The following is a 12,394-nucleotide window of genomic DNA, read 5'->3' on the forward strand; positions in this document are numbered from 1 at the left end:
TTTGTTCTCCTCCTCTGTTTGCTCGGTTGTCTGGATTTTCTCTGTGTAAAAGTTGTCGAGTGTTAGACTTCTTTTTCTTGTTGTTAATCTTTCTCTTCTGAACTTCCTGAGTCTGGGTAGCCATCATTAGCCCAGCAGCTTCTCAGCTTTATCCTCGCCACAGTCTTTTGGCTCCTGAGGTCTGAGTTCTGGTTTTTTCCAAGGTCAAGCCCCCTGGTGGATCCCCTTGCTTGATCCTCTGCTGGAGGTTCCTTTACAAGTCTCAGGGCGCTGCTTCCACAGTCGTATACCCGTCCACGCTGGTTCCCCACTCAGGGTTTCAGAGCTTTAGCTCGTGGCTGTGTCTGCCTCCACCCACGCCTCCGCCACTCCTGCGCTCTGCTCCCGCGCTCAGAGTCCGTGCGCGTTCTTTGGCTTTTTGGGGTCCCAAATCTTGCTGCTCTCAGGAACAGGCCCTGGAGCTGCCAATGACTCGATGGGTGCCCCAAACTTGCTCTATTTCTTTTTAACTGGCTTTGGTGCTATAGGTGGTGTGTGTGGAGGGGGTGGGGGTGGGGTGGTTGCTCAGCCCGCGATTTAGTGAGAGCTGTTTCACCCCTTTATAGCATGGAAATGTCCCGATTCCACGTACCTTCTGCGCTGCACCCTGTTGTGGGGGTTCCTCCGTTCGTCTGGACTTGTTTTTATGTCCCCTTGAGGAGTTTTGTGTGTTTCGGTCAGGAGAGGTTAAGAGCTGCTTTTTACTCTGCCGCCATCTTAACCCGGAAGCCCCTGGCCTTCTTTAAGACAGCTCCAACTCCACTATTCTGAGGGGACTTTTCCAGCTGACCCTCCTTCCTAATGTCTCTCCCATTCCAACTGCCTTCCTTCTAAGTTATCACCAATTACACTGAATACATCTTGTATCTGAATTTCTTTGCATGTTTTCTCCTGAAATAGAATGTGAGCTCTTTGAGGGAAGGGATAGTCTTCGACTTTCTTTGTATCCTCCCTGTGACACGATGTCTGCCACATAGTGACCATGATGAGGAAATGCTTAGATATGGAAGAGACATAGAAGACACCTCACTCCTACTCCTCAACAGAGATAGAAAGTCCATGAATAGAACATTTTCAGATTTTTTTCAGTATGTCAATCAATTTTTGCTGGGTTCCCCTCCCCTACTTTTCCTCTCTTAAAAAACTCTTTGACATAGCTCTCGGAAGAGTACGTAGGGGAAAGGATAAAGTGGAAATTTAGGTGATGTAAAAAAGATATCAATAAAAATGTATCTGTTAAAAAAAAAAAAGAAGCCCATTGATTGAGAATTTTCATTGAATTCTTCCAGAAGGAATTCAAGAGGTATTAGAGACAACAAGCACCAGATAATACTACCAAAACTTTTAAATGATTATGTTTAAATGAACAAGAAATGACTTCAATTATTGGTAACTAGTCCCTTCCAGATCAGCATCTATATACAGTCCAAACATCAATTTGTTAGAGCAAAGATCTAAATCAGCTGAGAATAAAAATGAGACGTCTCATACAACTGAGGCAACTCCAGTTTCATCTACTTAAATAACTGACTGATGCGAAAAAGAAAACAAAAGGGAAATGGATAAAAAAACCAAATGTTAACAGGTTTTATCATTATTTGCTAGGGAACTCTAGCCAACAATAATCAATTACAATACTAAAGAAATCAAGAGAACTTAATAACCACCTCTGCTGAGAAACACTTTATCTTTTTGCCACATGGCAAGAGAAATAGTAGTTTATAATATATATGTTATATTGTATATTATATAAATTACACATAATATAATATAAATTCTTGGTAAAATCTTACAGTGAGGGAATGGTAATGGTAAGAAGCAAAAGAGAAAAAATTAATTTTACAGAAAACTTGGAGACCTAATTAAACCAAATACTAATCCTGACCACAGTGAAGCAGGAAGAAGCTCAACAAAGGAGGGGGAAATGACTCACTTCCATTGGTCTACTTTACTGTTTCCATAAAATATTTATTAAGAATATTCTTTCTGTCTCCCCAGCACTTAGCACAGTACCTGGCACAAAGCAGGTGCTTAATAAATGTTGATTGATAATAATCTGAATATATATCAAGGACACCCTTGAGGAAGGAATCAATTGGCTTTCAAAAAATGTATTCTTGGGGAAGCAAGGTAACTTAGTGGATTGAGAGCCAGGTCTGGAGTTGGGAGGTCCTGGGTTCAAATCTGTCCTCAGATGCTTCCTAGCTGGGTGACTCTGGGCAAGTCACTTAACCCCAATAGCCTAGCCCTTACTACTCTTCTGTCTTGGAATTGATACTTGTATTGATTCCAAGACAGAAGGTGAGAGTTTTAAAAATAAAGAGATAAATTAAGTCCTCTAGCAAACCCCATGTTCACAGTCACCTAATGGAGCAAAGAATGCAAACAATACAAGAAATCCCTGGGCTCATTTGACTACTCCCTTCCCACACAGCACATGTGGCTTTAGCATGACCCAAGAAAGGACCTCCCCTAAGCAAACATCGCAGGGAATGTAGCCATGAATGAGATCCGGAGAAAAGAGGGGCCACCAGTGGGGAAATGCAGCCAAACAGTCGCAATCCTGCTGCTCCCTGACACAGAACGGGTTACACAGGAGAGAGAAGGGAGCACCTTGAACAAGACCTGCTGCCTGACAATGGTTACAAATGGTGACGGATCAATGCATCAATCCATTGACCAACAATGATGAAGCACCTACCGTGTGCCAGGCTAAGTGAAGCACTGAGGACACAAAAAGAAGCGATTCTCAGGAACATGACTAAGCAGAGGAACTCCGAGACAGGGAGTCAATCTGGGAAGGCGGAGGGGTGGTGGTGGTGGGGTCGATGTCTCCTATTTTATCCTCAGCACGGGTCATTCCCAGCGTGGAAACTCACTCCCTCGGAAGCAGATGAGCACCTCTGCTGCAACGTCAGTCTGAAGTTGCTTAGGACCCTGAGAGCTTAACTGACTAGTCAGTAGTCATGGACATGGTGTTTGTCGGGGATGGGATTTGAACCGAGGTCAGGTCCTCCTGACTCTTACAAATGAGTACTATCATATTGCCACTGCATCATAGGGCATATAACATGTCAAATCAATCAAGCAATACTAACTGCATAGATTGTAACAGCTACATTTTTGAGATTTGCTTTTATAAACGTGAGTCAATCACTGGATGTAACAATGCCTATGTACCTTCAATCCAACCAAATAAACATGTATTATGGCATGCAGAGGAAGGGGCACAGCCACAGAGTGATACGTACAGATACTTAAGAATGGCATGAGCGAGGGGCAGCAGAGTGCCATGGGAACTCTGAAAGGGCAGAAGTTGTTCTCGTTTGGAGATAACAGGAGAAGGCAGCTCTCTAAAGGAGACAGAGATGAGAAGGGCCCGAAGAGAGGGGGAAGGGAAGAGATAGAAAAGAAAGAGGGAGAAAAAGGGAGGAGAGAGGAGGCAGCCCTGCGGAGCTCATCACCAGGTTCCACTCCTCTGACATCCTACAGAGGAGGGTGGTGCCCAGGCACAGAGCAGGGTTGGGCTAGGGAATGCTCCAACAGACACACTTCTTGGGAGCTGAATCTTGACCCACCTCACTGACCTCTCCCCCCAAGGAAAGGTGACTATCACGTTCCAATTCCCAGAAAAGCCCTTTGGTGGATTTGCCTGGGTCTGCCATTGCTTCTCCATCTTCCAAATGGAGCTACCAGAAGCAAGTGGCAGCACCTAACAATGTCTCGTGCCCTTCTCCTCCTCCCTGCCAAAGGGAAGGCATTTTGCATTTATTCCACAAGAAGTGAAGGGAAAGATAAAGTCTGATTTTCCTAAGTGAGTGAGGACTTGCCCCACCGCAGAACACAACATATTTCTGATATAAAATGTCTATTTTTGCACATTTTCAACAGCAGCTCAATTAAAAACAGACCCATCAGATTCACATCGCGCTTTCACTGCTCAGTTTCTTTATTACAGCAGGGGGAAAAAAAAAGCACTTATCAGCCACCAAAGGGTACTTTTCCAGTAAGTATTCTTAATCTTTATACTGTTATACTAGTGGAGTCATCAAAGGAAAGCTAATGATAAATCGGTTAAAGTAAATTTCTTAAAAAAAAAAACACAAAAACACACACACAGGAACTGAATAAAAATCAAACCATCTCTAACTCTCCGTGACTCCCTAGAATTGCCCCCATCAGAAGCGAGAAGTTCCAAGATGGAATTACTTACATGCACTGCATGGACCAGGTCTGCTAACAGGCACTGCTTCAGTCTCTCATCACTGCTGGTTCCATGGAGCACCAGATCAGGCATGTACATGGGGCAGTAACCCCCTAAAAGGGAACGGCCAAAGTTCTTTACATTTTGGTTGCTGATGATCTGAGACCTACAACAGAGGTTTAACAAGTTTATTTTAAATGCCCCTCCATTTTTTTCTTATACATTAGAAAATAAACAGCCACAAAACTGGATCCACTAAAACTCATTAACTTGATACCACTTCTTTTCCTAATCGCCTGGGTGTTTAATAATACTGTAGGTTCAAGACTGACCTCTTATACTTCCCGGCTAAGATGCCCCAAGAGAATCCCTTCCAAACTCTCAGGGCTCTGGGCAACTCTCTCAGGTGACAAGGGGCAGAGATGGCACCAAACTGCATTGGTAGAGGGCAAGATCCCTACATAAACTAAAGTGCAGTTCTGGTTCTAAGGACAAAAACAGTCCCCAGCTCTTTTTGTCTGGCCACATTCTCAATGAAATTCCCTCTCCCTCCCAACCTGATTTTATTTCATTCCTCTTTCCTTTACCTTGGCAAAGGTAGCTCTACTTCTAATGATTCTTCACTGCCCTCACTGTTGGGGCATAGGTTTCCTGGAGTTGAAGTGCACACTTCATCATCACTGTCGCCGAGGGCACTGTCTGAGCTTTCATTCCTAGGAATGTCTCCTTCCATCCTGAAGGCTGTTTTCACCTCAGTATCCCCACAGGGGACATCTGCAGCTCCCATGAGGACAGGGTCCTGCAGCATACACCTGTTCTGAACAGGTTCCAATGACTGTCCCTTCCCAGTCTTCAAGCACAAACCTCTACCCTCCTCCAGAGTTCTTTGTTTTCCAACTCCTGCTCCCTTGTCCAAAGGGGCCAAGGGTTTAGCCGCCAGGCCAGGAGGCTCAGCAGTCTCTATGACATCAATACGAACATCACCCCCCTCAGAAAACCCCTGGCCTGAGCTTTCATGCTCTTCAGAAGATGGGATCTGGGTATAGCAAACATTCCTCCGCATGCCAGGCCTAAAAGGGACCTGAGAAACCCGTTGTTCCTGAACTAGTTCAGCAGTCTCCCTGGCCCGACCCAAGAGACTCCTTGCTAAATCAGGAGGATTCCTAAAGGCTTTCAGCTTCTCCTCCAAGTCTCTTGCTCGGCTTTCCAAATCTGACTCTGGAGACACTGAGCTTCCAATCTGGAAAGTGACTTTCTCTAAATGAGGGTTTTCCTGGAAACGTCTGTCTGGACAAGGCCAAGCAGATGACCTATCTGGGGGTTTCTTGTCCATCTCCATTTTCAACTCCACGCCGGAAGCCTGTTGTTCAGACTTCAGCCCCATCACCCAAGCTTCAGATCTGGTCGACCTTTCAAAGCTGGGGGTGCTTAGAGAGTGATGCTCAGAGGTCTCCTTTTGGTTTTTCTCCTCCTCGTGCAATGGACCCTGATTCTCCCAAGAAGCATCCAATGTTGTTTCATCCAAGGAGATCACAGGATAGGCCTCGAAGTTCTGCTCGTTCTTTCCTGAACCTTTACTACCTTCGGTGCTACCTCTGGAGAGGAGGTGTGCAGGGGCCAGGCCTTCTGGGGCATCTGCTTTTTTCTCACCAGTCTTTGAGGGCAGTCCTGGGGGCACCAGCGCAGGCTCATTCCTCACAGTCACGACCACATATTCAGAATCCTCCACCTCTCCTTTCTCCAAAGCTGTTGTCATCTTGCTCCCATTCAGTACCTCCTCGCCTTCCCAGAGCTTTCCACCCCATGTCAGGTGGTTCTCCTGTAGCTCTGAGCACCGAAGGAAATAAGTCAGGACATAAAGGATTCGCTGGACCAAATCCTTATGCTTCCCAATGACCACAGTCCGAGTCAGTCTCACTGGAGAGCCTATGGCCCCATACAAGTCACCTACAAAGACAAAAAAAAAATGAAAAACAATTAAATGGCTATTTATACATGGTTGATGGATCAAACTTTAAAAAATAAAGACATACACTAAAAAAAAGGCAATTAAGTTTTTATCTTTGTTGTTTCAGTGCTGAAGGGAAGAGAAGGGTACCACCGGTGTTAGGAATCTAAGTGACTAAGAAGATAGAAGTGCCCAATTTGTAATAACTGGGAAGTTTGGAGGGATGACAAGGTCCAGGGAGAAAAATCAGTTGAATTTTGGACATAGCAAGCTTGATTGTGAGAAATGATAGGTCTCTTCCTGGGAAAATGTTCCCCATTTTAAGATCGGTACTATTCATAACAGTGCAAGAGTGGGACTGGAATGGCACAGAATTATTCCAACCAATAAAAGGCCTCATTAGGGATTTTTAAAAAGTCCTCTTTTATCTTTTGGTATTAAGGACTAAGAAAATCCCTGCTTGAGGAAATTATCCAGGTACAACTCAGTTTTCCAACATGAAGACAAGTGATATTTTTGAGTAAGGAAAAAAAAACTCTCCTAGGAAACAAATGATTGTTGGCACTGCCCTCTGATTATTTTTGCTGGTTGCAGCAGGATTATCATAGCCTTTCAGAAACTCATGAGACATTTTAGTTAATTCAGTCTCATTATGGGTGTAGAGGCAGGCATGAGAACAGGATAATGGAGGAGCCACACTGTCCAGTTAATGCAGAAAGAACTGGGGATGCCAGGGTCCACTAGCTCTGTCTGGATCTGTGTGATGGTGCATCACAGCACCAGGAAAGCAAGCACCTGTTCAAATTGTCTGATGGAATCAAGAGGATGCTCTGCACTGGTCAGACCTCATCTGGAGTGCTGGGTTGTGTTAGGGAGACCACATTCTAGGAAGGGCACTACTGAGTTTATGTAAATTCAGATGAAGGGCCTGGGATGGGGAAGAAACTGGAAAGTATGCCATTCAAGAATTAATTGATGGAACAAAAAAGAGGTTGGGCTAGAAAGATTTAGTGTGGGGACATGATCTCTGGCCCCTGATTACCATCTTGTTCTATCTTGATGCAGCCAGCCCGAAACCTCAGCTGGATAAGAAGTAGTCAAATCATAAAGAATTGGACACACTAAGTAGACAGGGACCACCTATTCCACTATTCCAGAAGAATAATTGCCATCCAGTTTGGAAGTATGCCAGAGGGCTATAATCTGTGCATATCCTTTCCAAAGAGATCATAAAGAAGGGGGAAAGGACTTATTTGTACAGAAATATAGCAGTTCTTTTTGTGGTGGCAAAGAATTGGAAATTGAAGGAATGTCTATCAATTGGGGAATGACTGAACAAAATGTGGTATGTGTTGGTGATGGAATACTATTGTGCTATAAGAAACAATGAGCAGGATGATTTCAGAGAGAAGCTGGAAAGATCTCTATGAACTGATGTAATGTAAAATAAGCAGAACTAGGAGAACATTGTACACCATAAAAGCAATCAATACTGTATGATAACTATGAAAGACTTAGCTAATCTCTGCAATACAATGATCCAGGACAGTTCTGAAATACTATGACAAAGAATACTATCCACTTCCAGAGAAAGAACTGTTGGAGTCAAAGGCTGATCAAAGCATGCTATTTTTCACATATGGTTTTATTTTCGAGTTTAGGTTTTATATGAGTATTTTCTTACAACAATGACCAATAAGCTTAAGAAATATATTTTACATGATAATACATGTATAACCCAGATCAAATTGCTTACCGTCTCTGAGACAGGGGAGGGAAGGGAGGAAGAGACAATTTGGATCTTATAATTTCAAAAATATATGCTGAAAATTGTTATTACATGTAATTGGGAAAATAAAAATATCTTTGAAAATTAAAAATAATGTAAAAAATATTGCCACTGCAACATAACCTTAACCAATAGCTATTCAGATCCTGCCTGAGAACTGCAAATACCTCTGCCCAAGGCAGACAATCCCATTTGGCTTTTGGAAAACTAATCATAGGGAAGTCTTTCCTTTTATCAAGTCTAAACTGGCTTGATTGCAAAGTCCAACTACTGCTCTCAGTTCTAGAAGCACTCTGAGCACAAACAAATGCAAATATCCTTTTCCATGGGATGACTTTTCAAATGCTTGAAGACAGCTAAGTATATCTTGTTTCCATCTCCCACCCTGAGTCCTGAAGGCTCAGTATGCCCAATTCTTTCAGCATTCTTATATGGGAATGATTTAGTCTGTCTTTCATCATCCTGGCTGCCCTCTTCTGGACCACCTTCAGCTCAGTAATGTCCTCACTGAAATGTAGTACCAAGAAATGAAGACAAAGAGGATAGGGTCTGACTTGCAAAATGCAAAAGGATTGTTAATTCCTTTTTTTCTGGAAGGTAAGCCCCTCAAAGCAGCTCAAAGTTTCATTTAGGAAATAAGTGATCTTTTTTTGGCCCTTATCTTCTGTTAGAATTATTACCAAGTATCAGTCACAAGGTAGAAGAGCGGTAAAAGCTAGGCAATGAGATTTAAGTGATTTGCACAGTCACACAAGCTAGGAAGCATATTAGGTCAGAACCTCTTGTCTCCAGGCCTGGCTCTCTAACCACTGGACCACCTAGTTGCCCCATAACTAGTTCTTAAATTTTTTTTTTTTTAAAAAGCAATGTTAGACCCTGGATATGAAAGTATGCTAAAAGAATCCTTTCCCTTTCAAACTTTGTTTTGAAAAAATAACAAATCCTAATGGATCTTAAGATCTATTTTCTATATTCTAATGCAGAGTAAAATAAGTAGGACCAAGAAAACAATATACTCACTGATTATCACAATGTCAACAGAAGCATAATTATAATGGTCAATACTGGTCCTGAAGAAATGAGAAAATTAATCTCGCTTTCTCCCCTGCAAAGGCAGGGGATGATGGAGAGAGTAGAATAACATCTATTTTGTGGGCTGCTTTCTTCCTACCTCTCCTTTTAATTTTTAGTCAGAAAAGTTGGCTGGCTGGATAGGGAAGCAAGGGAGGGATATATTTGGTATATATCAAAAAACTAGATTTAAAATGCTCTATTATATGCTGTAAATATAAGTGCACTGATAGTACATATTTCACTTAAAACCAAATTTGTTACACATATAAATATAAATAAAGTGTTATTTAATTTAAAATATATTTTATTGATCTGTTGCATTTGTGTATGTTTAAATATACTTTAAAAAATAAAGATAATTTAAAATCCAGTTTAGTGATCTTTTAACATCAACTTTGTTGCCAAATGTATCCCTTCCCTAACCAGAAGTAGTGGTGGTGGTGGGGTTAATTCATTCCTTTATTCAAAACTTGTCTAGCTGAAGGGGCCTCTTTTAGTGGAAAGGAGTAACTATGTAATTTCCCAAAAGTCTGGAGACTGATGTTGAGGCTGATAACACATTCCCAGAATAAGGGGTATCAGGACTAAGAGAGTGGTGACAACAGAATTCTGAGCAAGCAAGTCTTTCAGAAGAGTGGGAAAATCTGCCCCTGATGGTGTTATTCCCCTCCCCAATGGGAATTCTAAGAGGCAGAAGCATATTTATCTACAGGAAGGGACAGGTATGAACTTTGATTAGAGGCAGTGCCTGGACCTAGTTTTTCACTGGTATAAGGAACTCCTCTGGTGTTGAATGCTTCCTCCAATGCTGAATGACACTTAGACAGACCTGAACCCAGGCCTTCCTGGCTCCCAAGCCTGAACTCTTTTATCTGTTACACCACATTGTCCCTGTAAGCTTCATTTAGCTGAAAACAAGCTATGCCTAGTCAGAGTCCTGGTAGGCAGAAATAGCCAGCTCTGAAGCCCCTTTGCCCTCCTGAACAGTCTGGGGGGTCTTGTCTTTAGGAGAACCTCAGCTCCTCAAATTCAGGGTCAGTATTATAAAAGCTCTGGGGACCCCATTACCTTCATGAAGAGGGTTTCCTTTAGTCAATTAAAATAGCTACATGTGCAAGCATCTATTTACATTATTTTTGGCAACAGTCATCAATGCCCCCAAACAGACCCTCCTGTCCTGGACCAGGCCCTGAGCCTCTCTGAGATTCTACCTCTACAGACAACTGGAATACTCATCTAGGCCAGGAATCCTTGGCCTAGAAAATATAGTATGTGAACAATTGATGATGATGAGGGCAGATAGCATTTATAAGTGCTATTGGGTGCCAGGACTGTGTCAAGTGCTTTATAACTGTTATCTTATTTGATCCTCACAATGACTCTGGGAGGTAAGTGCTATTATTTCCCCCATTTTGTAGATAAGGAAACTGAGGCAAACACAGATGTTATATAAAGAGTGGGATTATTTTGGGGGGGGGGCAGGATTCTCACTGGTTTAGGAAATTGCCAGTGTGGAAAGCTTGTCCACAGAGTGGCAACTCCTTTGGAGAGCCTCATCCTAGAGGGCTGTATGGGCACCAAAATGAGATGTGACTTGCTTACAGTGACAAGGTTGGGCTGTGTGAGAGGCCAGCTCTCCTCTAGCCCTCTGTGGATTATACCATGCTGCCCTGTAGCATATTTACAAAGATCTACACATTTTGAGAGGTTTTGCCAATCCTACATGCTCTCTAGACGCCAGAATCAGTTACTAACCCAGTTGTGCCCAGAGAGGGTTATAGGGGTGTGTTTTGGCCAGCATGTTCACTGATTGTGAAGTACGTTTCTCAGAAAAGGCTTTGATTGGAGGGTGATCAACAGGCATCACAGTTGGCACCCATGCCAGGTGGTAAGTTAATACTGCAGTCAGTAATGCAGCAAAAAACCTAGAAGGAAACAAAAACGCCAGCAGATGATTAATAGCAGGACAGGAACCACAGCAGGAGTCAATACAAATGGCTGTGCAGACACTCTTATACCAAGGGACTGGCATGCACTGGAATATAATTATGCCTGGGAAGGGGAAGCATACTGATTCTTGTTGATCTGTTCAATCAGAAGTGTAAACTCCTTGAGAAAGCGTTGGCAGAGCTGCGTTTTCTCCAGCGTGCTGGACATCATGGTAAGCCAAACAGGCTCTGTGATCCTTGGGACAGAGTATAAGTTCCAGATAGTCCCTCTGCAGAAGATAAGAGGAAAAGAGGAAAAAGATGATACTGACAGCTCTGGTTCCTCTTTGTGAATAACAACATCTGGCAGGCCAATTGCCCCAAGAGGCTTCATGTATTTAGAGTCATTTTAAAAACTGCATTTAGTCTTACAATGCCCCATAAGCTATTCATCCACTTGATAACTAAGGAAATCTTGGTGGAGGATCATGGACCAAATGCAACACTTCCCCTGACGCTGGGGAAACTTCAATCTCTTGAATTTAGCCCCTGTATTCCTCTAAGCTACAGAATCATCAGGGTGAGCACTGTAACAGTCCATATTTCAAAAACACCCTTAGGTGAGCAACCCAAGGCAAAAACATTTTTAAAACTTTTTTTAAAACGCCTTTGTCTGCAAAGATTCTCTGCTTTCAGAAAGTTTGATTTTCTAGCAGTTCTCAAATATGTCATTAGAGAAATCATGTGCCATCATGTGAACGTCAAAGGACTAGGATCATGCAATACTCGTTCTTATTAGATGTGGTCTTCATTTCTATAAAAGGAAGGCAGGTTCCTAAGAGGCCCCATACATTAGCAAGATGCCCCAATCTAGCCATTTCATTCCATTTAAGTATTCCCAAATCTGAGTTGTTCCCCAGCCCCTTGTATGCAAAATCTTCTAGAGCCTCCTGAGAGAGCTCCTCATCCCACAGCCCCTGGGGGAGGTGGGGGTCCTAGTCCCCAGTGGGGCCACACAGAGTGATACCACAATTCCAACTAAGCCAAGTAGGAAATGAGCCAGGCCCAGTTTCTCCCCATGAGAGGGTTACCTCAGGCTGGTACTGTCTGGGTAAAAGAAAAGCAGTAGAGGTCAAGCAGAGACAGAGAACCTGGGTCTGAATTCCAGCTCTGCCAAGTACCAGAGGTGAGACCTCTAGGAAGTTGTTCAACTGTTCTGGGCTTTAATTTCCTCATCTATTAGATGAAAAAAGATGGCCTAGAAGACCTCCTAAGATCTTTTCTAGCTCGCAGTCTATGATTTTATGGTTTTATAAACTCTCAATGCATGAAAATGCCCAAGCACAATATGGTATACTGCAGGTGGCTTAGTAAATGTCATGTCCATGATAGACATATTCAGGAAAGAGGAG

At 42.9% G+C, this 12,394-nt stretch overlaps 1 protein-coding gene across 2 annotated transcripts in view; it reads right to left on the bottom strand.

Moving 5' to 3' along the window:
- Positions 1 to 12,394, bottom strand: part of FNIP2 (folliculin interacting protein 2) — a 145,520-nt gene that overhangs the window by 37,206 nt on the left and 95,920 nt on the right. For both annotated transcript variants that reach the window (XM_044680702.1, XM_044680701.1), the window contains 4 exons: positions 11,126 to 11,272; positions 10,810 to 10,979; positions 4,831 to 6,190; positions 4,253 to 4,409 (listed from right to left, as the gene is read on the bottom strand). In XM_044680702.1, coding sequence (XP_044536637.1) covers positions 4,253 to 4,409; positions 4,831 to 6,190; positions 10,810 to 10,979; positions 11,126 to 11,272 — 1,834 coding nt within the window. The remainder of the gene's footprint in view (positions 1 to 4,252; positions 4,410 to 4,830; positions 6,191 to 10,809; positions 10,980 to 11,125; positions 11,273 to 12,394) is intronic.

The sequence above is a fragment of the Gracilinanus agilis genome, chromosome 6 (assembly GCF_016433145.1).
Source record: "Gracilinanus agilis isolate LMUSP501 chromosome 6, AgileGrace, whole genome shotgun sequence".
NCBI lineage: Eukaryota > Metazoa > Chordata > Mammalia > Didelphimorphia > Didelphidae > Gracilinanus > Gracilinanus agilis.